Genomic DNA, 25,956 nt, shown 5'->3' with positions numbered 1-25,956 from the left:
TAATACCTTCTCTGCTAAATTTCTATAATGAACTTGTCCATCTTCCAGTTTGGACAGTACCATTAACTGTTAAAACGTGTGCTTACCAAAAAGATACTGGCTGAATAGCGAACAGTGCAGATGAAGAATTTCCCTCGAATTACGAAAATTTTAGTACAGATGGGATGCATGGATGTGCAGGCTGGTAATGATCTACTTTGGTCGCAAAAGGCAGAATCAGTCGTGTTTAGCATGATAAGGGTTAATATATTAATATATAAATTCCGGACCTCTTTCTGTTTTGATAAAATAATACTATTTTTTCCCAATTGAAGGCAAATTACTTGACCAACAGAGTGGGTTGTTTTGGCTTGATGTGTACTATGAGATAGTAGAGAGCAGCTGGGTGTCAGCCAAGGACGATGTACCAAGTTTTATTCTTGAAAAACTCGGTAATGTTTTTAAAACATATTTAAAATAACCTATTATTGCTACACAGTATAGCCATAAATGGAAATGCTGTTTGTTTACAAAGTGTGAGTTAACTATCCTTTTAAATACAAAGTAAGTCATGACCTTTGATTCGATAGAGTGCTTATGTATTCCTTTCTTCATAAGACATATTTTTAAATGTTAAACGAAATAGCATCGCCTTGCTGAGCAAACATTTCATATATAGAGACTATTGATTTTAAGATATTTTAGTTAGTTTGATACCAATGAAAATGAGTTCCATGTAACATTGCAAAGCTGATAGAAAAAGTCTATTACTTAAGAATGCTTCGGCACGAATATTCATCATAACTAGATAGACCGTACCTCAATTTTAATTTTTGTACTTTTAAGTTAAATGTGCAGTCTTTTTCTTTGTTGCCGTTTTTACACATGCATTTCATTTAAATCACTTGACATTATACTTTGGCACCTCTAGGTCAAAGGCCAAATTAATATGTAAAGGTCAAATATTCTTATCTTGGCAAATGGATAGATATTCAAATACATTGGAAGACACATTCACTATAACGAAACAAAGTAGCATTTGTTACCAATAAACACTGTGTTTCACATCAATTTAAGGATTGCCTTTAAACCAGAAGTAGTCTATGTATTGCATGGAATACATTTTATTTATTTGTTTATACATTTCACGAAACTTTTAACGATCCCTCGGTGTCTTTGCGGATATATTTCATATTACTGAATAATAAAATCTGTATCAAAGCTGGAAAGTCGCCATATGACCTTAAATGAGTCGGTGCGACGTTAAACCCAACCAAAAAAAAAAAAAAAAAAAAAAAAAAAATCTGTAAGAAGATCCTTTGGAAGCACAAAATGCAACGAAGCAAAATAATAGCAGACTCGGTTTGACTGAATCTGTTCATGACAGGTAATGGAAAGTGCAACACCCCTCACGCCCCCTAGCTCCGGCTTTTAAAAGCGGAACTCTGTTACAAAGATATTGAATGGATTCCATGATACCAAAGGACCAGAAAATATAACAACAATGAATCCATTGAAGTACATATTGGAACATATCACATATTTAGAAACATATGTTCATTATGAAAAAAAAAAATGAAAATGAAAACAAAAATCAAGAGATTGACATGATACAGTTTTATTTATTAGTATTCTATGAGCTCAACCCAATTCTAAAAAGTCACGAAATACACATAAAAGTCTGCAATATACAATCAGCGAATTTCATTATAAGGCAAGACAAGTTCTACAAAAATGATTTGGAAATAATTCTAAAATTGGTTTGATATTTGACAATATAACAGTAAAAAGTCAATATATTCACCTCTGTTTGTTCTTATAACGGATAGTTGCTTCTTTGTTTTTATACAAGTACTACTTTTATGTATGTTTTTGTTACTTTTTAAAAATTTGTAGGGGAGTGGGGGCGTAAAATAAATTAAATGCTTGCTAAATTTGATTTTGTTGAAATTTCATATTTGTCCAAGGTAGAAGAATCTTCATTAATATATTACAATTATGAATATCGAGAGGGGGCGTGCTTAAGAAGTTTCGATTTGCATATTCATGATGATGATGTTGAAAATAATGACATTTAGTCTAGTTTTCAAAAGGTTATATATCACACTTAAATAATTGTACGAATGTCCATAACTTAGGAACGTCATCACCGTCAACAACAATGTGTGCGACTGCTGAAAACTACGGAAACATTCAGTCAAAAAGCTGCTATGAGAGGAACGCGTACAGTTGTGTAAAGTCAGGTATGTATTTGAGAGGAACGCGTACAGTTGTGTAAAGTCAGGTATGTATTTGAGAGGAACGCGTACAGTTGTGTAAAGTCAGATATGTATTTGAAAGGAACGCGTACAAAGTCAGGTATGTAGTTGAGAGGAACGCGTACAGTTGTGTAAAGTCAGGTATGTATTTGAGAGGAACGCGTACAAAGTCAGGTATGTATTTGAGAGGAACGCGTACAGTTGTGTAAAGTCAGGTATGTATTTGAGAGGAACGCATACAGTTGTGTAAAGTCAGGTATGTATTTGAGAGGAATGCGTGCACTTGTGTAAAGCCAGGTATGTTTTTGAGAGGAACGCGTACAGTTGTGTAAAGTCAGGTATGTATTTGAGAGGACTTTCAAGAAGAAAATTAATTACATGGATATCTACAAAAGGTTGCCAGCAGCACAGATTACCAAAGACAAAGGAACATATGTAAGTGTTGGTCGATATCCTCATGAACACCCTGTCTTCGATTATTATCAAAAATTATGCCCACAACAGCAAACTTACAAATCTCTGCTGCACGAACAAAGAATCAATATTACAGATTGTAATTTACAGGTTCGTCTCAAAATTTAAATACATAGCGATTTAGGGGTATGCGAAAACTTATGAGACAAATCGCTATGTCGTTAAATTTTGAGACGTTCTTGTAACGTTAGTGCTAGGCACTTGTGTATTTGTGTCGTTACAACCAAGGACACGAATCCTAAATTCATAAAGATTTTTAACGAGTACCAAAGAACGTATACTGAGTATCGGTCAGTATCAAAGACACATTTCGCATCTGTGTCAGGAGACAATATATCAGAAGTAAAGATTCTTATTACAAATAAGTTATACATCGCTAGGCAGTGAAGTCGTTCAGTGCCTCCTGGTTTATTGTAAGTCATAACAATGTCCTTTATTTTGTTGTAGATATATCTGGTGCTAGCCAGAAGTCGACACAGAAAAAATGCAAGATCTAAATCAATATCATTACGTCGTTTTTCATAGTTTTGGCAAAATGTCAGATTCAGCAGTCATTTATGTAGCTTTTTCAACCTTCTGATTTCAGTTTGTTTCATGTTTTGTTATTTTCATGTATTTTTTTTCCAAATCGCTTAGTTAAGCAATTTGCAGTTGAACCTTTGATATAGATTAAAACAAAGTTAACGTATTTTAAAGAAATAATATCTGGAATGTATTGGGCCTTAAGTAATCCATACATAAATATTTAGTAGAATTCTTGGAGTGAGGACGTCTCAAGTGTGCTTGAAGGAGTTATATTGTACCTCTCTGGTGGCATGTCTGCCTGAAATGATTTCGTGAAGAGTTCCTGGGGATAGTCTCCCATCGTTAGAGCAAGAACGTTACCATACAGCCATTCTTTGTTACGTATGACTTAAAACAAACACACTTGCAAATTAGAAACAGGAGAAATTTATGTCAAAATTAGAATCAAAGATAAAATGTTGCATCTTTATATATTTTAGGTCCTTTCATCAAATACCGAACAAGTTCAGACGAGCTATATAAACAAGTACCTAAGAGCATAATTGAAACTATAAAGGATGGTTCTATTACCACATTTACAATAAAATTTGAATTCAAGGGATATGATGGTGCGTCTGTGTTGTTAAATCAAATAACAGATGTACAGTTAAATGATGGATACACGATTCATATTGGTGGTAATATTTCTCCAAAGTCGTCGATTTCCAAAAAAGGCTCTGATAATCCAGAACATTCCACGTTCATACCAAATTTATGTGATGAAAACGAATACAAGCAATTCTGGATACGGTGGACAAGCGGTAAGAGTGATGGAGACCTGATAGAGGTCGGTCGTGGGTCAGATATTGGGCGTAATATGTTTATGCAATGGAGTGATCCAGACGGTATTTCAGCTTCGTCTGTGTCGGTTGCTACAATAACGAAAACATCGGCCGTGTACCAAGGATACTGGAGATTTCAGAAAGGTACGATTTTAAACTGACCATTTATGTGAATAGAAACATTTTTTCCCTAATTTTAGACAAAAAGAAAACAGCCATCTGATTCTCAGGCGGGACAAACTGCTATTCTTTTTCTGTAAGTAACGCTTCAGATATGTATTGTGTTAAAACTGATTCGTTATAAATATTAACAAGGTTGTTATGTCTACCTTTAATTAAAGGCATTATGTATTTGACTTTGCTTTTTAGATAACAATGGGTAAATATTTTTATCAATAAAGTGTTTAAAAGACTGTTTCAAAAAATATACGTGTACTTTTTATTCTGCTTCTTCTAGTTACTACATTCAAGTTTATGTGAAGGCACCGGATAAAGTTTTAATTGTGTTTTTATTTACATATTAAATTTCTTCATATGTCAATTTTACATAATTACAAGACTTATTTCACTGATCGCTTTTGAAAGATTGAGGGCAGATGTTAGAACAGACACAGTGACAACAGGCTTTGAAGGAGTTAAATGTGGCTGCTGTGTGTGTGACCAATACTACTAGCGGAAATATAATATATACAATATGTGTTTATGTGTTTCAGCCAGTAAGAAAAATGAACAAGCTAAAGCAGAAGGTATGTACTGTTGTTAGTATTTTTTATCAAACTCTACTAATTGTACAACATTTACCGGAATGATTTCAAGGCTCATTCATATTGACTGTAGAAGTCGCCATATGACGGAAAATTGTGACGTACTTTTTCCAGTTAGAACTTTTTGAAAATCTTTCTTACAATACTGGTATAATACAGCTATATTACATAATGACATGTGGACAATTTCATAACTTCATCTACAATCGAATTCAGTCAATCGCTTTACAGTAGAGGTATAAAACATAGATAAATAACTATCTGACCCTGTAGAAACAAAGTGGATAAGTCAGTTTAAAATACTAAATATTGTTCTTAATGCTACATTAAATACAATAACAGGTTTAGACATTAAACACATTGTCTTGGCCTTATATAAATCACAGTATATTTGTTAGTAGATACTTGTACTGTTAACTTTTTTTCATCCTAATCATGTATAAATGACATCTTGGAAGTACAAAAAAATACAGTTATTTTGTTGGAGGTTGGGGGTGGGGTCTTAAGTATTGATGAAACTGCTTTATCACAAAAAACAATCATTTCAATCATCTTCTCAAAATGTGTCTAAATTGAAATTGTATGTATAATGATTCTGGAAATATGACATTTTGTTTTAACTTGTGTCATTCTCGTCGCTGGGCTTGGCGCAACGGTTTAACTACCCAAGTAGTGTTTCTGTCCTTATCCCTTCCAAGGTCCCTGACTGTAAATCACTTGCCCTGTATTGATGGGTCCGTGCCTCACCCGAAGCGTTGAATTCTTCATTTCAGGAAGGGCGATAGTTTTACCCAGGTGCCCTCTCGTGATTATTGAAATAATGCACGGAGGGGCATCTGGGGTCTACTTCCGCAATTAAAGCTGAAAAGTCGCCATATGACTTATAACTGTGTCGGTGTGACGTTAACCCCAATAAAAATATATAAATTAATACCAAACTTTAACATTTTCGCTTAAATTTACACTGTTATTATTAGAAAAAAATTCTTAAAGTTTTTGGCTGCAATAATTTGTATGTATGAACACGTGCGGACCAAATTTTGTTTTGCACTAACAAACATTTGAGTTCGTTATTGCCACATTGTATATGTACGCGTTAAGTTGTTGTCGGTTGACATGGTGATGTGACAGATCCAGATAGAAATAAATGTCTTAATAAGATTAAGTGTCAACATTAAACGACATTCAACATTATTCTTAAACTAAAAATATTTTCACGTAATAACTAAGCAAGTCTTACACTTGCAAAGGAAATGTAATCAAGTTTAATGATTGAACGACATCCTATAATTGGAAAAGTAATTGCCCTTTTTTTCTTTTCAAGTAAACCTGGCTTTAGGTAAACCAACGAAGCAGTCCAGTACCTTCTCGTATCACAGCGGGCCTGAGAAAGCCGTGGACGGGTGCAAGAGCAACACATACAACAGTCAGTGTATAACACATTCACGTGAAAATTTTGAGCCGTGGTGGGAGGTGGACCTCGGGAAGGTGTATCCAATCCGTAAGGTGGTGATTTATAGACGCGGCCCTGAATGTAAGTTTATTTACAATATGTTGTAACTATGTAACTGATAAATAGTTTGGATTAGACGTGTCATAAGAGATATTTTATCCACAGTGTCTAAACTGTCGTTTCTTTCGTTTATTTCGGGTGTAGCCTGAACACATGTCCAAAGTTTAATTTCAAAATATACCTAGTTGAATCATGTGCCATTTACACTATATCAAGAGTTTCTCTAATAGGCGAAGCCTTGCATGATTTCAAGATGAAATTGTTCTTTACATGAACATTAAGTACACTTGGTTTGTATATGTAGTTGCTTTTAACATAGTTAACCCTACTTGATTGCTTTTTTACATGGGCTTTTGACTGTGTTTAAAAGTAAAACCTGATAATGTTACAAATGTTTGGGTAATATGATTTATTCTACCACGGACCGCTCTATGTCTCTATTTATCATAGAAGACTAAATATGTGTATTATATAATGTATCACACACAGTTTTTACGTCACAGTTATTACGTCCTAGCGTCAAGCACCACAGTAGTATAGGCGCTGGTTTGGCGCTACGACTGCGCATGCGTGAAAATGACGTCATGCGCAGCGGCCATTTTGAATTTTATTTTTAGAATGACATTATTTTTCTAATTAAAGAATGACTTCACAATGTTATAAATAGAAACAATTGTAATAAATCTATTTTAAGACTGTCATACTGAAAAGTACTTTATGTTCTATGAATAGAAATTTCTCCCGGAAGTATATAGAGCTGACTTGTATACACACTTTAGGGCGTGGTCGCGCACATTGAGGGTCAGGTGCTCAGCCCTAGACGGGGAGATAACATGAAAACAAAAAACAATACATTAATTAGGTTCAATTAGTAATGATATAGATTTATCTGTAACGTAAATAAATAAAAAGAGTGTATAGTAAACAAAGAACTTATTAATAATAAGCAAAATACAAATGTATTTATTATATTTTTAATTAAAAACATTAAGCTTTATTTAAGATAGCTACGTTAGAAGTAACGTTAACTGAAAATAAAAGACTACTTTTTTGCTTACGATGTTTCCTCCTCGGCGTCCACTGACAAAATGACTCCAATCATAAGTGTATTATTCCTAAATGCGCACATGCTCGGACCTATTTTTCACAATGACTTCATATGCTATATTTAGATACGATCATGAGTGAATCAAACGTGATCATGGTCAGAATGTCTAGCGTGTGCTGATTTAAGGCCGGATGGACGGACAATAAGAAGTCAACATGTCAAAGTTAATCCCTTTAAAGTTGCCACAATGTCTGGCGTGTATTTATTTAAGAGCGGATGCGTTAACAATAGCATATTCAACTGTCAAAGTTAATCCCTTTAAAGTCGCCACAAGGTCTAGCGTCTATTTACTTATGGACGGATGCATTAACAAAGGCCTATTGATCTGTCCAAGTTAATCCGTGTATTGAGTACGGAAAGGGAGGCGACATCAGGTCTGGTTCACATACGGACCGAGGTGCCTCTTTTATACCATCAATAATATGATGTTAAAGAACATTTTGATAGTTTTCTAAAAACATTTGGCAACATTTTCAATGACCATCTAGAGTTTTAGAACAAGTAAGGTACTTTTTGAGAAGGTTGCTAAAAATCATCAAAAATAAGACGTTCTAGGGTCCATTTTTACATTTTGGTTATCTGACATTTTTGAAAAGCCTATAGGGTGCTCTTTACCATAACCTAGGTGCCCACCGGAAATGAAGTCGTTAAATTTCAAAGTCATCGTACATCAGTGAACGATTTTTATGAATTCTATCACATGAAATTAACATCTCAGAATTGATGAATAGAAAGTGTGTCACGAAATGGGAAAAACTGATTATTCAATGTTAACTGTATTTCTGTTCATTGAAAATCTTGGCGATTTCCTAGAATAGTCATAATAGGCTTTCTAGAGCCTATCTGTACTTAAGACAGCATCCTAAAGGACTACGAAAGTTTTATAACACAAAATACTCGTTTCTATAAGTTCCTCCTAAAAGTAAAAAAAAATTGACTGAAATTTAAAACGCTTTTACAGTTTTCAAAGTATTAGTTTTTAGTTTAATCATATTTTATTTGCTCTATACATATTTACAATAACAGAACATATACATAGCATAAAGAAGTAAAGCAAAAAGGGTTGGGCAACAAGTTCTTGCAACATTAATGAATGCCCTCCCCTAACAAAAAACATATAAAAGTTGATCGGCTGACAATCATAACCTAAAGGAGCAAAATACAATGTAAATGAGCAACATTTATGTTTTGATTTTTTTAAGACCTTATAAGAAAGAAGAAAATAGCTCGGACAGATTGAAGAAGTTGATGCCAGTTTCCACAAGGATTAAAAACGAGTTTTAGAGTCACGAGGGATGTAATTAAGGACTATTAATGATACACATCCAATCACTATTCAAAACGATTAGTATGTTTTATATAATTTTGAACTTCGATGAATAGTTCTTCATTTTCCTCTGGTAACAGCACATGTTTCCCCAATAACAAACAGTCCAAGTTCAAAGGATGAAAATGTCGTGTCAACCTAAATAGATTTATGTTGTTCGTTAAAAGTTGGACATTGAAAAAAGTAATGCTCAGCATCTTTTCGAAGTATTAGGGTCAACATTGGCTAGCTCCCTTTCATATATTATCTTAAGCTGATCTCAAGTCAAAAAATATTAATACTTAATGTCCGCTGGCATTTAAAAAGGTTGAATTTTATGTATGGTCTTGTACAATCCTGCACAGACTTGCTTTAGGTATCAAGAGTGTCAGACACGTGTTGGTTTCATTTTAGCGCGAGATATCGAGGAGTAGGTAATATCTTATCTTATGATTTCATTTTATAAATAGAATATCAATTATTCTCATATTGTTTTGATGCTTTTTATTTTAATGATTGATCAAGCCATAGACAGTACGTAATTATATCATTATTAAACATTTTCTCTCAAATGGTTCTTTTTATACAAAGTGTTCTATTTTATGCATGAGTGATTTCACATGAGGTTTAAGTTTCTTGCCTTATAGTACTTATCGAGACCTTTGGTTAGATACCCTATATGCCTAGCTTTAATTGAATTATGAAGGAGTTAGCAGGGTTTTAACGCTTGAGTGATTTCGGCTCATTTTTTCGGTCCCTTTTGGAAATACGATTGTCAAAGTATACATTTTCCGAATCTTCTTGACAAGACCTTTCCTACGATACCTCACTTGACCAGGTTCGAGTCTAGGAACGCACAGAAAACGTGAATTTTACGCGTGATTGATCTCACTTCTGGTTTGAGTGTACCAACTTATAGTACTCGTCGAGACCTTCGGTTAGATACCCAACATGCCTAGGTTATCTTTAATAGTAAAGACGTGAGACCGGGTGTTTTCCGGAGGAATGATTCCGGTTTAAACCTTAATATCTGGAAAACGGATAGAGATAGACTTATAATTGTATATATTTTTGGAACCTACTAGAAAAGATCTTTCTAACGGTACCGGTCTTGAGCCTGTACGATGACTTTGAAATTTATTGACTTCATTTCCGGTGGGCACCTAGGTTATGGTAAAGTGCACCCTATAGGCTTTTCAAAAATATCAGATAACCAAAATGTAAAAATGGACCCTAAAACGTCTTATTTTTGATGATTTTTAGCAACCTTCTCAAAAAGTACCTTACTTGTTCTAAAACTCTAGATGGTCATTGAAAATGTGCCAAATGTTTTTAGAAAACTATCAAAATGTTATTTAACATCATATTATTGATGGTATGAAAGAGGCACCTCGGTCCGTATGTGACCCAGACCTGATGTCGCCTCCCTTCCCGTACTCAATACACGGATTAACTTGGACAGATCAATAGGCCTTTGTTAACACATCCGTCCATAAGTAAATAGACGCTAGACCTTGTGGCGACTTTCAAGGGATTAACTTTGACAGTTGAATATGCTATTGTTAACGCATCCGCTCTTAAATAAATACACGCCAGACATTATGGCAACTTTAAAGGGATTAACTTTGACATGTTTACTTCTTATTGTCCGTCCATCCGGCCTTAAATCAGCACACGCTAGACATTCTGACCATGATCACGTTTGATCCACTCATGATCTTATCTAAATATAGCATACGAAATCATTGTGAAAAATAGGTCCGAGCATGCGCATTTAGGAATAGTACACTTATGATTGGAGTCATTTTGTCAGTGGACGCCGAGGAGGAAACATCGTAAGCAAAAAAGTAGTATTTAATTTTCAGTTAACGTTACTTCTAACGTAACTATCTTAAATAAAGCTTAATGTTTTTAATTAAAAATATAATAATTACTTTGCTTATTATTAATAAGTTCTTTGTTTACCATACACTCTATTTATTCATTTATGTTATAGATAAATCTATATGATTATTAATTGAACATAATTAATGTATAGTTTTTTGTTTTCATGTTATCTCCCCGTCTAGGGCTGAGCACCTGACCCTCAATGTGCGCGATCACGCCCTAAAGTGTGTATACAAGTCAGCTCTGTATACTTCCGGGAGAAATTTCTATTCATAGAACATAAAGTACTTTTCAGTATGACAGTCTTAAAATAGATTTATTACAATTGTTTCTATTTATAACATTGTGAAGTCATTTTTAAATAGAAAAATGATGTCATTCTAAAAATAAAATTCAAACTGGCCGCTGCGCATGACGTCAATTTCACGCATGCGCAGTCGTGGCGCCAAACCGGCGCCTATACTACTCACCACATTGGCGCGTTGGAAAGGAAACCCACGCAGAACAGGCAAATGTGGTGAATATTTGAACAGATGTAGATACTATACCTTGATAACGTGTTGGTGTCGAAATGATATATATCTCAAACAGTACTTTGCATTTGAATGAAATCATTGCTTGTTGTTTAGTTGCGTTTTAAAATATCGATTGGGTGTGCCCTCTAATCCCTTTGAATCTGAATTCCAAGCTATGTTTTTATTCAACGGCAAAGCACTGTATGGGATATGTGATTTCATAAAATTTTTCTTTACCGTTTTTAGCTCGACTTTTCATAGAATAGTAGAGCTATTGGACTCGCCCGTGCGTCGGCCTCCGCGTCCGCGTCCCGATTTGGTTAAGGTTTTGTATGTAAGCTGGTATCTCAGTAACCACTTGTGGGAATGGATTGAAACTTCACACACATATTCGCTGTGATAAACTGACTTACATTGCATAGATTCCATAACTCTGTTTTGCTTTTTTACAAAATTATGCCCCTTTTTCGACTTAGAAATTTTTGGTTCAGGTTTTGTATGTAAGCTGGTATCTCAGTAACCATTTGTGGGAATGGATTGAAACTTCAAACACTTATTTACTGTGATAAACTGACTTACATAGCATAGGTTTCATAATTTTATATTGCTTTTTCACAAATTATGCCCATTTGACTAGAAATTTTGGTTAAGGTTTTGTATGTAACTGTATTCAGTACTCGCTAATGAATGGATTGAACTAAACTTTCATTCATGAAAATACCTAAAATATATTATAATTATGCCCTTTTTCGACGTAGCGCTTGGTAATTTTTTATATGTAAGCCTGATACTTAGACCCACAATGGAATGGATTGAAACTTCACACACTTGTTCACTGTAGACTATGACATGCAGTGCAAGGTTCAATTCTTGACATTACAAAATATGCTTTTTTGCACTTCGTATTCATTCATTGTCATTGACAAGTGTTGAATGCGAGCGTTGCTGTCCTCCGAAGCTCTTGTACATATGCAGTGCACTGAACGTTTGAGGTACTTCCGGTTGATCATCAGCATGCTAAGCGATTCAACACTTGCAGATGATGTTGTTTATCAGAGCAAAGACTACGAACCACCTTTTGTTATAAATATTCCGACAACAGGAAGACACGGACGGTTTGTTAATTATAATTTGTTAATTATAATTTGCAGGCCCATTCGTTAAGAAAATAGAATTGCTAATGACGTTAGTTAACAAAAGACATACGGTAAAATTGACAGTTTTATCCTTTGTTTGTACATTCTGTTTGTTTACAATTTCACTTTTATGGATCAATTTTATGCATCGAGGCGTGTCTGCACCTTCAGCTCTTAACAATACTGTGGTAAACGCGGAGGATAGCGGATAAGTCACGCCTCACTTATTGACGTTGAATTATACCGATGATTGTAAAGATGTGTCATTATAATAATCTTTGATGAGGTCAACAAAATTTTGTACATATTGATTTTCTTGGCTTTTTTCTCGTCCTATCATATAATATTATACGTTCGTGACTTGCACTAAACCGGTACATTCTTTTTATAAATATCAGGTACGTAAAAATCGACATACCCGAAAGGAAGGAATTTTTAGAACTAGCGGAAGTTGAAGTGTACGAAGGTAAGCTTCTTATAGTATATCTAATACCTGAACATTTGCAACACGTACCAGCATAATGTGATATCTAATTGTAATATTGATAATATGAATGCAGCAATTAGGAATTAAGCAACTGCTGTATAAAACACACTGTTCTGATTTGGAAAAACTTCCAACGCATTCACTAATTCAAAAAATATTTTTACTGACCCAGTGTTGGAAGCGAGTTGCTACAAAAACAAATTAAGGTAATATTTTTTCATGGTGTGAATACTATAAGCAAAGTCTGTTGTTCTTTCGTAGACCTTGGCGCCTCAAGATGTGGACCTGGTTGGCTGGACTATACGGTTGATTCCTCTTGTTATCAGTTCAGTGAAGTTGATATGAGTTGGAAGACTGCCAAGGAATTCTGTGACGGTTTTAACTCTGCAATGGTTGTACCAAAAACACCGGCGGAACAGTTATTTTTGTATGGTAATTGGAGAAGATTACTAATAACAGTCCAAATTTTAAATTGAACTCTGGAAATCATTGTTAATCAAAATGATGACTAGTTATAGGTAAAATTAACATTGCTAGTATAAATGTAAAGAAATATATATATATATATATATATATATATATATATATATATATATATATATATATATATATATATATATATGATTAATCATATCACGCCCTTTAACCGTTGTAGAATACACCGCGCGTTATACACGTACAATTGTATTTTAAATAGCGTGTACAAAAATACCTTTTTGAAGAAAACAACGAAATGGTGCAAAATAATATGTCTGGCTTGATTGAATCTTTTCATGAAAGGTAATAATTTGCTACATCACTTTCATCCTACTAGTACAGGTTTAAGCGGAATTCTATTATTAAAAGTATGGAATGGACTTTAGCACCCTTAACACGTCAAAAAACCCAGCACTTAGTCAAAGTATTTGGAGCTTAAACAGCACAACAGCACATATCTATAATCTGTTCTTGTCAAAGTTAATATAATTCATGAGATCCTCTGTTGGAAGCATAGAACGCGAGCATGCACAATAAGCGATTTCTTGATACGAGAATGTAAACACTACCATGTTTAAGGACCAGTCATAACTTGACAAATTCTAGCCGTGTTCTTTGCTGTGAGGAAACCATTTAAATGAGGTACGGATAGTCAGTTCCATACATAGATGTCTGTTTGTGCCATAAGAGTGGGGGGGGGCGGGGGGGGGGGGGGGGGGGGGGGGAGGGGGCTGTCGTTTTCTTCTTCTAACAGACATGCTTGTTGATAGACATAATATTCTAGCGTAAATACTACGGCACTGGATGTCTGTAGGACTTCAGCTCCAGCAAACAATAGATACATTATAATTACAGAAAATTGTGTTGAATTTACCATTACTGATTAACCTGCAAGAAAGAATACAATGTAAGCTGACTTATAAAGCATTTTAGATAACATAATATGATTTTATACGTATTTTATTGCATTTGAAATTACAAAATTACAGCAGTCATAAACAACGATCAAGAGATTCTGCAGAGCCTTAACAACACAATTTATATAAATTATTAAAACTATTGCCCTAATCAGTTATTTATATGCAATGTCTCCGCAACAATATATATCCCCATTTTGAACATTTTGCAAATCCTCTATTTAATGGGCGTTTGGTGTTACTTTTTTAATCAAACTTCGGACTTTCATTTCCAGATTTCTTGTACTTTATCACTATTGACAAAAGTATAAATGCATTGAACAGCATTTGTTATTCACATGTGTTTAGAAATGTCGTCATTTTTGTTCTGTCTTTTTCTTTTATATGACGGTATACTGCTGATAGGTTTGAAAATCAATATATCTCGCATCACATAAAAATGAAGCACAATATTATTAGAACTCGTTTCTTTTGTGATGGGTATGTGAATTAATGAATGAACTACGTATTGTACTAATTCATTACTCTGTTCAAAGAACTCTCGCTACCCATTTCTAAACCTCGGAGTGTTTGGCTTGGACTACATGATATGAATTCTGAGGGCACGTTTGTGACCAACGATGGATCACCTCTAGTATACACCGATTGGGGAAATAGTAAGTTTAAGTAACTAACTGTGATTCCTCCTTTTGGATTACGATTATTTAGAATATACCGTTTGTTTTTCTCATGCTGCATATCAAATTTCTAATGGAATAAGCCTATTATTTATTAGTCAATACACAAACATTATCGCAGTTATATTTTGATAGAATACATACTTCAGAGGAATTTAATTACACCAGTTTGTATTCTGTGAACTCTTACAAGACGTTGGTATAGCCTTAAGTTTCGAATTTCACCTTTTTTACAAAGTAAGTTTTCTGTCATTCAGCTATAATTTAATCCGTGTTACACATCAGGTAAACGTAATATGCCTTATATAGGGGCCTCCGTGGCCGAGTGGTTATGGTCGCTGACTTCAAATCACTTGCCCCTCATCGATGTGGGTTCGAGCCTCACTCGGGGCGTTGAATTCTCCATGTGAGGAAGCCATCCAGCTGGCTTACGGAAGGTCGGTGGTTCTACCCAGGTGCCCGCTCGTGATGAAATAATGCACGGAGGGGCATCTGGGGTCTTCCTCCACCATCAAAGCTGGAAAGTCGCCATATGACCTAAAATGTGTCGGTGCGACGTTAAACCCACCCAAAAAAAAAAAAATAAAAAATAATGATGCCTTATATTCCAGATGAACCGAACAATATCGGTAACGAAGACTGTGCATCTCTACGAATGGACATGTCAGCCTACTCAGGAAGATGGAATGATAAAAACTGTGACGTTAGCTTTAGAGCTGTATGCAAAAAAGCGGGTATCATATCATACTTTTATTATGTCAAGAGGCATTTTAGCTGATATATTTTTCGAATGTCTCATATTTGTTATTTCATGGTGTAAGTAAAGCGTTAATACATTTTACCAAACCTATAAAAATTGAATGTTTCTCATTGCAGAGTTGGTGCAGCCGTTCTGCGCAAGCGCGGAATTATTATCAAATGAACCACCAAAAATATCATTTTTTTGCAGTGCCGCATTATGTATAATATGGCATAAATACTGACTAAAGGTTGGGTGAACACTATGGTTTCAAAATATATACATTAGATTTTTTGTTCAAATTTAGTTAATCATTTTCGAGTCTGTAATATATCACATGGTGACCAACGTATCATTTAGTCACAGCCATAAAAATTTAGTTGTATATGTAATCAATGTCATGCAGCTATTCTTTAAAACTATAATAAATGCCTTCACGTTGTTTAATGTCTGATTGACAACGGTTCAAGTTGAGATTACGCCCTCATGTTTAAATATCCAAATACCTGAACGATACAGTTTGTAATCCAGACGATAATTCATTCGAAGGCATTATTCTCTTTCATTCTTACATGATGATAACGATCATGTTGAGTCATATACCTAAGAAAGTAAATCTAATACATACAAACCTTTTATGAAGACAACATGTGATGTTAGTACGTTTCTAATATTTGAAAGGCCTGTGGATATTTAATCCTGTTAAAACTTTTCAGAACTACCAACAACAACTTCAACGACAACAACAACGTCGACGACGACGACGACGACGGCCATAACAACAACAACGACCGTCACTGAAAACCCGATAACTATTTCCCAAGGAGGTACTTTAAATGTTATCATGGTTTTTTTTCTTTTTTCGGAATTGTATTATAATATTCTGTTTCCTCCATGTTTGGCACGAATCACCAAAACTAATATTGCTTGTTACTTTAAAAAGAATGTTGCATTTACTAGTAACTAAAGTATTTTTAATACCATCTACAGTTATAGTCTCATATATTTCGATGTTTTCCAATTTATTTGTTCTCGACCAACACAGGATAGACATCTATGTACTGCTTAATCTTGTTAAATAGAAAAACACCAAAACAAATATTAAAGATCGGGAAGGGTACATGTAAGCTTAATCTATTTTTTCTGCGTTTCATTTATCGAGAAAAGTTGAGTTGGCACACATAGAAATTCTGATTGACACTACTTCAGTACAGTTTAAATTTTCTATTTCAGCATGTGATTCTGGATGGGTGTTCAGTCCAGTATCATCGTCTTGTCTAAGAGTTTTTCTGGATCGAACAGTAGATTTTTATGGCGCGACAGGAAAGTGTATAAAAAGTAACTCCCGCTTAGCGAGCATTGAAAACAACATTGAGCAACTTCTTATTGCTGGTATGTAGTTGCGCCGCGTCATGTGAAAACCAACATAGTGCGTTTGCGACCAGCATGGATCCAGACCAACCTGCGCATCCGCAAAGTCTGGTCTGGATCCATGCTGTTCGCCAACCGTTTCTCTAATTGCAGTAGGCTTTGAAATCGAACAGCATGGATCCTGACCAGACTGCGCGAATGCGCAGGCTGGTCTGGATCCATGCTGGTCGCAAACGCATTATGTTGGTTTTCTCATCATGCGGCTCATTTGTATATTTATTGTGTTTTGTGTCTAAGTTAGGCAAATCCTGTAAAGAATAGCTTTTACTGTAAACAAAGATATGTATAACTCTGCTGTGTGAGAAAAAAAGAAACTGATGTTTTCAGAGATGATAAAAAAGGAAAATGTAGTTGGTACGGGATGGGAAGGTTTATGGTGTGCCGGTATAGATGAACATGAAGAAGGAAACTGGCAATGGTTGATGGACAGTATCGACTGGCATTCGAGTATCAAATGGTCTCCAGGTAAAAACAGCAACAATAGTCACACATGTTTGAAATATTCCTACAAAAGTCTTATACTACAAATGTGGAGTTTAATTCATTCATATGCACAGGTTAACTATTCTTTTCCACTGTTGCATGCTTAATTTCGTGTTCCCCGAATTTTTTAAAATGACCGTCAACAGAATCGCGATATACATGTAAATAGCGCACACACAAACATAACTCATTTCATTTTAACAACAAACATTTAAGATTTCGTTCGATTACAAATAAACAAACAAAACGATGGAGGTACAGGTATATAATAAAAGGGTCATTACAACAGTTGCTAGGTCTGGGATTTTCTATTCGGCTCTTGTGGATCTTGCAAGGACGGATCACACTCGGCGTTTGCGCGCCTCGTGAGATCCAATCTGGCAAAATGCACCGGAGCCGAATACAGCATCCCAAATCGAGCTACTGTTTTAATAACCCTATTGTATTAATTAACGTTTTATCCTAATGGCAAACATTGTTTATATTTGTGATATTGTATGTCAGTCAATTAATAAGTCCTGCTTTACACACATACAGGTCAACCAAGTAATTCAGGACTCGGAGAAAATTGTGCTATGATCCGTACATCGTCTGGAAACATAATGGAGTTGAACGATGCGCCATGTGATGTATTGAATATTGTGCAAGGCTATGTGTGCAAATACAATTTAAGTAAGTGTCATTCTAAACATATGATTTTGAGATTTAGATAATCATTTTAAACAAAAGGTCAGCAAAGACTCTGCTAGATGTAGATGTATTAAAATGTTAGAAATAATGTCTGCAAGGCTTAAGTAAATTGATCCGCACCATGAGAAAACCAACATTGTGCATTTGTGACCAGCATGGATCCAGACCAGCCTGCGCATCCGCGCAGCCTGGTCAGGATCCATGCTGTTCGCTAATGGTTTCTCTAATTGCAATAGGCTTTGATAGCGAACAACATGGATCCTGACCAGACTGCGCGGATGCACAGGCTGGTCTGGATCCATACTGGTCGCAAATGCACTATGTTGGTTTTCTCATGTTGTGGATCAATTGTTGTATAACATGTGTACAAATCAGGTAAATTTTATTGAACTTTACAAACATTATTGAAATATTTATTTTAGACATAAAGAAGTGTAAAGATGGATGGATTTACAATGGAGAGACTGACACATGCTATAGATATGAGCTGGAGTCTCCTGAAACTTGGAATGATGCCAGAAAAAAATGTAATGAGGACGGTGGTTTACTAGCAACCATAGCAAGTAAATCAGAGCAACTGTTCATGAAAGGTGAAAAGAAATATTAAAGCACATATGTCATTAACCAACACAGCTTAAGGTTTTAACTTTTAAACGTATTAATTAGCATAGTATTTTTTCGTTTGAAAAAAAATTCGTTTGTCCGAATTCGGAACTTTTATTAAAGATAAAGCAACTGTATGATAGTCTATGCTGAAATTCTAAAATATATTAAATAAAATATACAATAGAGTCTGTATTCCTTCTCGAATGGACGAAACAAGAAACGAAATCAAAATGTAAACATTAGTAATTGAAAAGAGCTTTTTATACGCCCGTTCGGACGTATTATGTGATGGTTATACTTGGCGTATTGGTAGAACACGATAAGACAATGTGCAAAACGCAGAAATCAAATCTGTTGGTAAAAGGTCAAGGTCACAATAAGAGCTCAAAGGTAAAGTCTAACTCCAATATTTCATTTCCGAAGCATTACTTAATAACTATACAACGTATTGACTCTAAACTTTGCATACAGTAAGCTGGTGATAAGAAAATATGCAGAGCAGATAAACAAGGTTGGAAAGTCAAAAGTCAAGGCCACAAATGTACCTCCAAGGTCAAATTTGTTCTATAGCATATCTATTCAAGGTATTGGCTTTAATCTTGGCATATAGGTAGTTTGCAAATGACTATGTCCAGAGCGTATGATCCAGGTCTATTGGTCAAAGTTCAAGATCACATTAAGGTCAAATATGTCTGTTATATTTTGTGTCCAGAGGATAATTTGATAACCAATTAAAATATTGACTTCAAACTTAGCATATAGGTAGGTGGCGATGAGACGATATGCAAAGTGCATGATCTTTGTCTGTAGGTCAAAGGTCAAAGTCACAAATTAAATTCAGTTCTGTACTTTTTAGTTTCAACAGCATAGTAACCAAGGTTTTGACTTTAACTTGTAATGCAGTTGGGTGGTGATGACGTGATTTGAGGAATGCAGCCATCCATATTACCCCCCCCCCACCCCCGCACCCCACTTCAACTCCCGAGCTCCACCCTCTACCCCACTAACTACAAAAATCATTTGCACTTTTATTTTCCCTTGGTATTCAAGTACATGCACTTGGTCGGAAGGTCAAAGTCAAGATCACAATTTGATTTCAGATATGTCCTCCATATTCTATGTCTGGAGCACAACTTCCAAATTATTCAAGGTGTTGACTTTAAACTTGGAATTAAGGTGGGCGGCGATGAATTGACTTGAAGAGTGCAACGGTACTAATAACTCTCCCCTTTCCACACTCACGCACATTAACCTCTGCCCTCTCCAAATCCCCCCCCCCCCCCCCCCCCCCACACACACACATTCACCCAACCCCGTAAAATCACGAAACGTTTCTTGTTTCTTTGTATTCCACGACTGTTGCCGAACTAGCCCCCACCCCCTCCTCCACTGCCACATTATATCCTCTACCCCGCGAACACTCACACTGTCATCCTCTGATCTAGAACTGCGAGCTTAACGGAGCTTGTTATCATACATCTTAAATAATTGTGTTAGTTAAAGTGATAGTTCGAACTATACGTTAAGTGAGCGTTAATTATTAACTCATATTTTCCTCTTACCTGAAAATAATTTCAACATATCAACATATCTGTTTTGTTCATTGAATGCTTTATCGTTTGTGCATGAACATTTATATCGTTATGTAACAAAATGAATTATATACTTTTACCGGTTCTGTTTTGTACGGAAAAATTCAAAGGGATTCGAATTTATTATTCAGTTTTAGGTTACTTATCCTTTAGACTTAGACACCTGTAACTTATTCATATGTTTTTACGATGTGTGTTCTTTCCCGCTCTCGTAGAAACAATCAGTTATTACCCAGTCAACATTTTTTGGATCATGTGAACAGGGCTTGACGTAATCTTTGTTGCCATGACTGATATAGGAACATACGACATAAATTGTTTCCAGTTTCATGCGATTTGTCAGTTCATGAATAGTAAAATGTTTTGCTACTTTGAAATTCATGACTCAATCTCTTCTGTTGATAAAGAAGTAATGAACAGTGTGCAGGTTACGTGCCATGTTCGAACTCTTCCTACAGTAGACTCAAATACTCCTGTTCGAGTCGGGTGTTTGTATTTTTTGTTTGGTGCGGAAAATCACTATTTCAGGCCAAATGTCGTAAGAATATGAATGAAGTTTATGTTTAATTGATGTTATATTTGTAGCGGTTATTACTGATTCTAATGTAAAAGGAGCATGGGTTGGTGCCCATGACATGCAGGAAGATGGATTGTTTCAATGGATTGATAGAGCAACCTGGATCCGAGGTCTTTGGGCACCATGTAAGTATTTGTAGTTGTCTTAAATAGTTTAAAGCGGTTTGAATCTGTTCTTTCGAAAGGCACCGCCCAAAATCATATTGGAAATATTGTTTTGGTCTAACCTTAACATGGCTTTCAGGAGCACGTGTTTTTGTTATCATGCCAGTGTTGAAATTTCAATAATGGAAATTAATATTTAGATAAGTTACGGCTTTCGTTATTCTATTCCGGTACTTAAAAATGATGTAGGCCAATTTTTTATGCGATATCCTGAACGGGTCTGTTTTAACCATTATCCTGCTAAATTTCTATAATGAACTAGTCCATCATTCAATTTGGGCAATATACCATTTGTTATTGTTTACTGAAATATTACTGACTGAATAGCGGACAATGAAGAACATAATCAGACGGCACGGATCTGCAGGCTAATTTGGTCTGCACTGGCCGCAAAGGCAGAATCACCAGCAAGTTAAAAGTTAAAGAATACTCTGTAAGAAGCTATCTTTGTTTGTATAACGGTCGATTGTCGAGTATATTTATAAAAATCGACCTTCCTTTTACAGAACATGTATTAGTATTTATGCCTCTCAAAAACAAATAAACAATAAACCGTGACCTTGTTTCAACGGAACTCTGTATGTCTTATTGTTCTATATAAAATACTTTCTACGGAAACATATGAGCCGTGCGATGAGAAAGTCAACATAATGGATTTGCGACCAGCCTGCACATCCGCGCAGTCTGGTCAGGACCCATACTGTTTTCTTTCAAAGCCTATTAATATTAGAGAAACATTTAGCGAACACTATGGATCCTGACCAGACTGCGCGCTGGATCCATACTGGTCGCAAAGCCACTACGTTGGTTTTCACATGGCGCGGCTCATATATTTCTTTCTATATTGTTTTTGTAGATCAACCAAATAATTGGAAAGGAAACCAGAACTGCGCGATGATTGTGGTAAATGCTATTCCAGATGCGCTTGGCCTGATACAAGATGATTTTTGTGCAGATAAATACCCGTATATATGTGCGATACGAAGTACGTATAGCAGTCAGTGGAATCATATTTTGATGCTGCTATTTCAGCCACCAAGTTTCCATATCTTCAGATATCTGTATGATATTATTACGAAAAATAAAATATTCTCAACATTAAATTTAAAATATATATAAGAAAGTCATTTGCTACATTTTATGCTCATTTTACCATATTTAAGGTAGTTCTGCACGTTTGATAAGCCGGAAGTGATAGCGTAACGTCTTTTATCCGGAAAAAAGATGTAGAATAAAGCCCTTAAAAACCTTGCTACCCTGGCATGTTACAAAGATTTGTACAATTACTACTTCTGTGCCATTGTTTAATTATAAATTGTTGACTATAAAATAAACAGGGTTACCCTAAGAGGGCCTCAAATTAAAAGAAATATCTACATTGTAGAAAAAAAAATTGATCCGGAAGTGCAGAATTACCTTAACGTTTGATTAAGAAAAGAGTCAGTGACGCTGATATTATCCTATTGTTCCGCCCTACCTGCTGATCCTACTTTTCTGTCCTCTACCTGCTGATCCTACTTTTATGTCCTCTACCTGCTTGTCCTCTACCTGCTGATCTTACTTTTCTGTCCTCTACCAGCTGATCCTACTTTTCTGTCATCTACATGCTGATCCTACTTTTCTGTCATCTACCTGCTGATCCTACTTTTCTGTCCTCAACCTGCTGATCCTACTTTTCTGTCCTCTACCTGCTAATCCTACTTTTCTGTCCTCTACCTGCTGATCCTACTTATCCTACTTTTCTGTCCTCTACCTGCTAATCCTACTTTTCTGTCCTCTACCTGCTAATCCTACTTTTCTGTCCTCTACCTGCTGATCCTCCTTTTCTGTCCTCTACCTGCTTGTCCTCTACCTGCTGATCTTACTTTTCTGTCCTCTACCTGCTGATCCTACTTTTCTGTCCTCTACATGCTGATCCTACTTTTCTGTCCTCTACCTGCTGATCCTACTTTTCTGTCCTCAACCTGCTAATCCTACTTTTCTGTCCTCTACCTGCTGATCCTACTTTTCTGTCCTCTACCTGCTGATCCTACTTTTCTGTCCTCAACCTGCTGATCCTACTTTTCTGTCCTCTACCTGCTGATCCTACTTTTCTGTCCTCTACCTGCTGATCCTACTTTTCTGTCCTCTACATGCTGATCCTACTTTTCTGTCCTCAACCTGCTGATCCTACTTTTCTGTCCTCTACCTGCTGATCCTACTTTTCTGTCCTCAACCTGCTGATCCTACTTTTCTGTCCTCTACCTGCTGATCCTACTTTTCTGTCCTCTACCTGCTGATCCTACTTTTCTGTCCTCTACCTGCTGATCCTACCTTTCTGTCCTCTACCTGCTGAACTGTTGAAAATGTTTTTCCATTATTTATATTTTATATCAACTATATTTCAGACTGTAAAACAGGCTGGGAAAAGTTTGAGGAAAACTGTTACTTATTTTCGCTCTCAAATCGTGGATGGGAAGACGCAAAGGTTAAAATGTTAAAATGTGTTGTATTTTCGCTTTAAATCATTTGAGCCGCGCCATGGGAAAACCAGTATGATGGCTTTGCGACCAGCATGGATCTTGACCTGCCTGCACATCCGCGTAGTCTGGTCAGGATCCATGCTGTTCGCTAATAGTTTCTCTAATTGCAATAGGCTTTGAAAGCGAACAGCATGAATCCTGACCAGACTGCGTAGATGCGCAGGCTGGACTGGTTCCATGCTGGTCACAAACCCACTATGTTGGTTTTCTCATGGTGTGGCTCATTTGAAAAGTTTCCTTGTAGAAAGGGTTAAAACTGTTGTTGATTAGCCCTTATCATGCTGGACACGATTGATACTACCTTTGCAGTGCAGATCATCATCAACCTGCACATCCGTGTTGTCTGATCATGGTCTGCACTATTCATCATCCAGTCAGTATCGCTTTGGTAAGCACCCCATTTGACAGTTAATGGTGCTGTCCAAATTGAAAGCAAGATGAATTCACTAAAGTAAATTAGCAGGTTAAGGGTTAAAATAAAATTTATACGACGATCATTCAGAGGCATAGAAAGCATCAGGGATAATAGGTAAGGGTAGATTTTTTTCGGAAGCACAGAGCACCACAAATACAGCATCAAAGCCACGTATTTGCAAAGTAGGCCCACAAAAAGAAGCTGTAACGGAAAAATATTACAGACGGGTTGCTTTAGCATGATAACAGACTTAGTATGATTGAGTCTGTAAAATTGATTAAAGGTAAGAAGGCGTACAACAACTCTCATCGTACCTTTACGGAACTCGTTGATATATACATTGAAAGAATATGACACCACAGTCTAAGTTATTCTTGAATGTTAATATCTATAAAAGTTAAGTTAAAATGAAAGTGATTGTTTATATGTTTTGTGTGACTCTTTATTCGTGGTTAGCGCCCTTACCATCACCATTGAGAAGAAAAAACAAAGAATTATTCTTTTACCGTATATAGATTTTATGTTAATGTGTGAGGCTCATTATTGAATATTTAGACATACCGTCCATATCTCTTTAATTCAATAGCTAATGAATTGTTTTTAACAAAAGCAGTTTTTAAAGTATCTGTGTTTTTTTGCAATAACGAGGGAAGTGCTAAAATAATGTCAACTTAAACCTGTCAAAATATTGTTGAAAATTATTCTAAAAAGCAATTTATAACAAATGCTTTCGGCTATTGAAATCCACCATTATATTATGTTGATCCAATAATCTGCATGCATATAATGTACACATTGTAGACGTACTGTGAATCTGAGGGAGCAAGCCTTGTTATAGTCGAGGATGAGACAGAAAACAATTACCTCAGGCAAAAAGTTAGAGGTAATCTATCATCAATGTCAGGCCTATCAAATACTCGAAAATACTGCCCTGGATTGAAGAATATATTTTCAGAAATGACCGATATATTTAGTGGGGAAGTGTAACCAACCTGCTGTTCCGCAATATAGCAAAATTTCTATTATTTCCGATATTTCACATACAAAATTTGGATGACGTTTGGTCCTAAGAAACAAAATAATATCCATACCTAATCTGTTAATTTCACCTTCTTTTTTGACGAGCATGAGCACAATTTCTTGTTTTTAGCTCACCTGAGTAATGCTCAGGTGAGTTTTTGTGATCACTCAATGCCCGGCGTCTGTCTGTCGTCTGTCAAAATTTAGCTTGTGTATGCGATAGAGGCTGTATTTTTCAACTGATCTTCATGATATTTTGTCAGAATAATAACCTTGATGAAATCTAGGCCAAGTTTGAAAGTGAGTCATCTGGGGTCAAAAGCTAGGTCACTAGGTCAAATCAAATAAAAACATTGTGTATGCGATAGAGGCTGTATTTTTCAATTAATCTTCATGAATTTTGGTCAGAATGATTACCTTGATGAATTCTAGGTCGAGTTCGAAAATGGGTCATCAGGGGTCAAAAACTAGGTCACTAGGTCAAATCTAAAGAAAAACCTTGTGTATGCGATAGAGGCTGTATTTTTCAATGATCTTCGTGAATTTTGGTCAGAATGATTACCTTCAAGTTGATGAAATCTAGTCCAACTTTGTAAATGGGTCATCTGGGGTCAAAAACTAGGTCACTAGGTCAAATTAAAGAAAAACCTTGTGTATTCTGTATTTTTCAATTGATCTTCATGAATTTGAATCAGAATGATTGCCTTGATGAAATCTAGGTCAAGTTCGAATCTTCCTGAAATTTAATCAGAATGTTTGTCTGGATGAAGTCTAGGTCACTTTCGAATGTGGGTCATCTAGTTTAAAAACTAGGTCATCCGGTCAAATTAAAGAAAAACCTTGTGTACGCAATAGGGGCTGCATTTTACACTG

The 25,956-nt window shown here is 35.7% G+C and overlaps 2 protein-coding genes across 2 annotated transcripts in view; both read left to right on the top strand.

The window, feature by feature from the left end:
* The window catches only part of LOC123559963 (uncharacterized), a 56,577-nt gene extending 44,839 nt beyond the window's left edge, over positions 1–11,738 (top strand). Inside the window, exons 23-28 of the mRNA XM_053552208.1 lie at positions 315–431; positions 2,118–2,222; positions 3,716–4,201; positions 4,771–4,803; positions 6,146–6,355; positions 11,397–11,738. Of these exons, the coding sequence (XP_053408183.1) occupies positions 315–431; positions 2,118–2,222; positions 3,716–4,201; positions 4,771–4,803; positions 6,146–6,355; positions 11,397–11,416 (971 nt within the window). The 3' untranslated portion in view covers positions 11,417–11,738. The remainder of the gene's footprint in view (positions 1–314; positions 432–2,117; positions 2,223–3,715; positions 4,202–4,770; positions 4,804–6,145; positions 6,356–11,396) is intronic.
* A 345-nt stretch (positions 11,739–12,083) lies between these two features.
* Positions 12,084–25,956, top strand: part of LOC123559962 (secretory phospholipase A2 receptor-like) — a 28,043-nt gene continuing 14,170 nt past the window's right edge. Inside the window, exons 1-14 of the mRNA XM_053516671.1 lie at positions 12,084–12,265; positions 12,685–12,752; positions 13,035–13,205; positions 14,704–14,823; positions 15,456–15,578; positions 16,300–16,410; positions 16,817–16,975; positions 17,342–17,479; positions 18,035–18,169; positions 18,610–18,777; positions 20,971–21,087; positions 21,983–22,111; positions 23,514–23,593; positions 24,865–24,946. Coding sequence (XP_053372646.1) covers positions 12,084–12,265; positions 12,685–12,752; positions 13,035–13,205; positions 14,704–14,823; positions 15,456–15,578; positions 16,300–16,410; positions 16,817–16,975; positions 17,342–17,479; positions 18,035–18,169; positions 18,610–18,777; positions 20,971–21,087; positions 21,983–22,111; positions 23,514–23,593; positions 24,865–24,946 — 1,783 coding nt within the window. The remainder of the gene's footprint in view (positions 12,266–12,684; positions 12,753–13,034; positions 13,206–14,703; positions 14,824–15,455; positions 15,579–16,299; positions 16,411–16,816; positions 16,976–17,341; positions 17,480–18,034; positions 18,170–18,609; positions 18,778–20,970; positions 21,088–21,982; positions 22,112–23,513; positions 23,594–24,864; positions 24,947–25,956) is intronic.

The sequence above is a fragment of the Mercenaria mercenaria genome, chromosome 10, assembly GCF_021730395.1.
Source record: "Mercenaria mercenaria strain notata chromosome 10, MADL_Memer_1, whole genome shotgun sequence".
NCBI classification, from domain to species: Eukaryota; Metazoa; Mollusca; class Bivalvia; order Venerida; family Veneridae; genus Mercenaria; species Mercenaria mercenaria.
The sequence above is the reverse complement of the archived record's forward strand: the minus strand, read 5'-3'. Positions and strand labels throughout refer to the sequence as shown.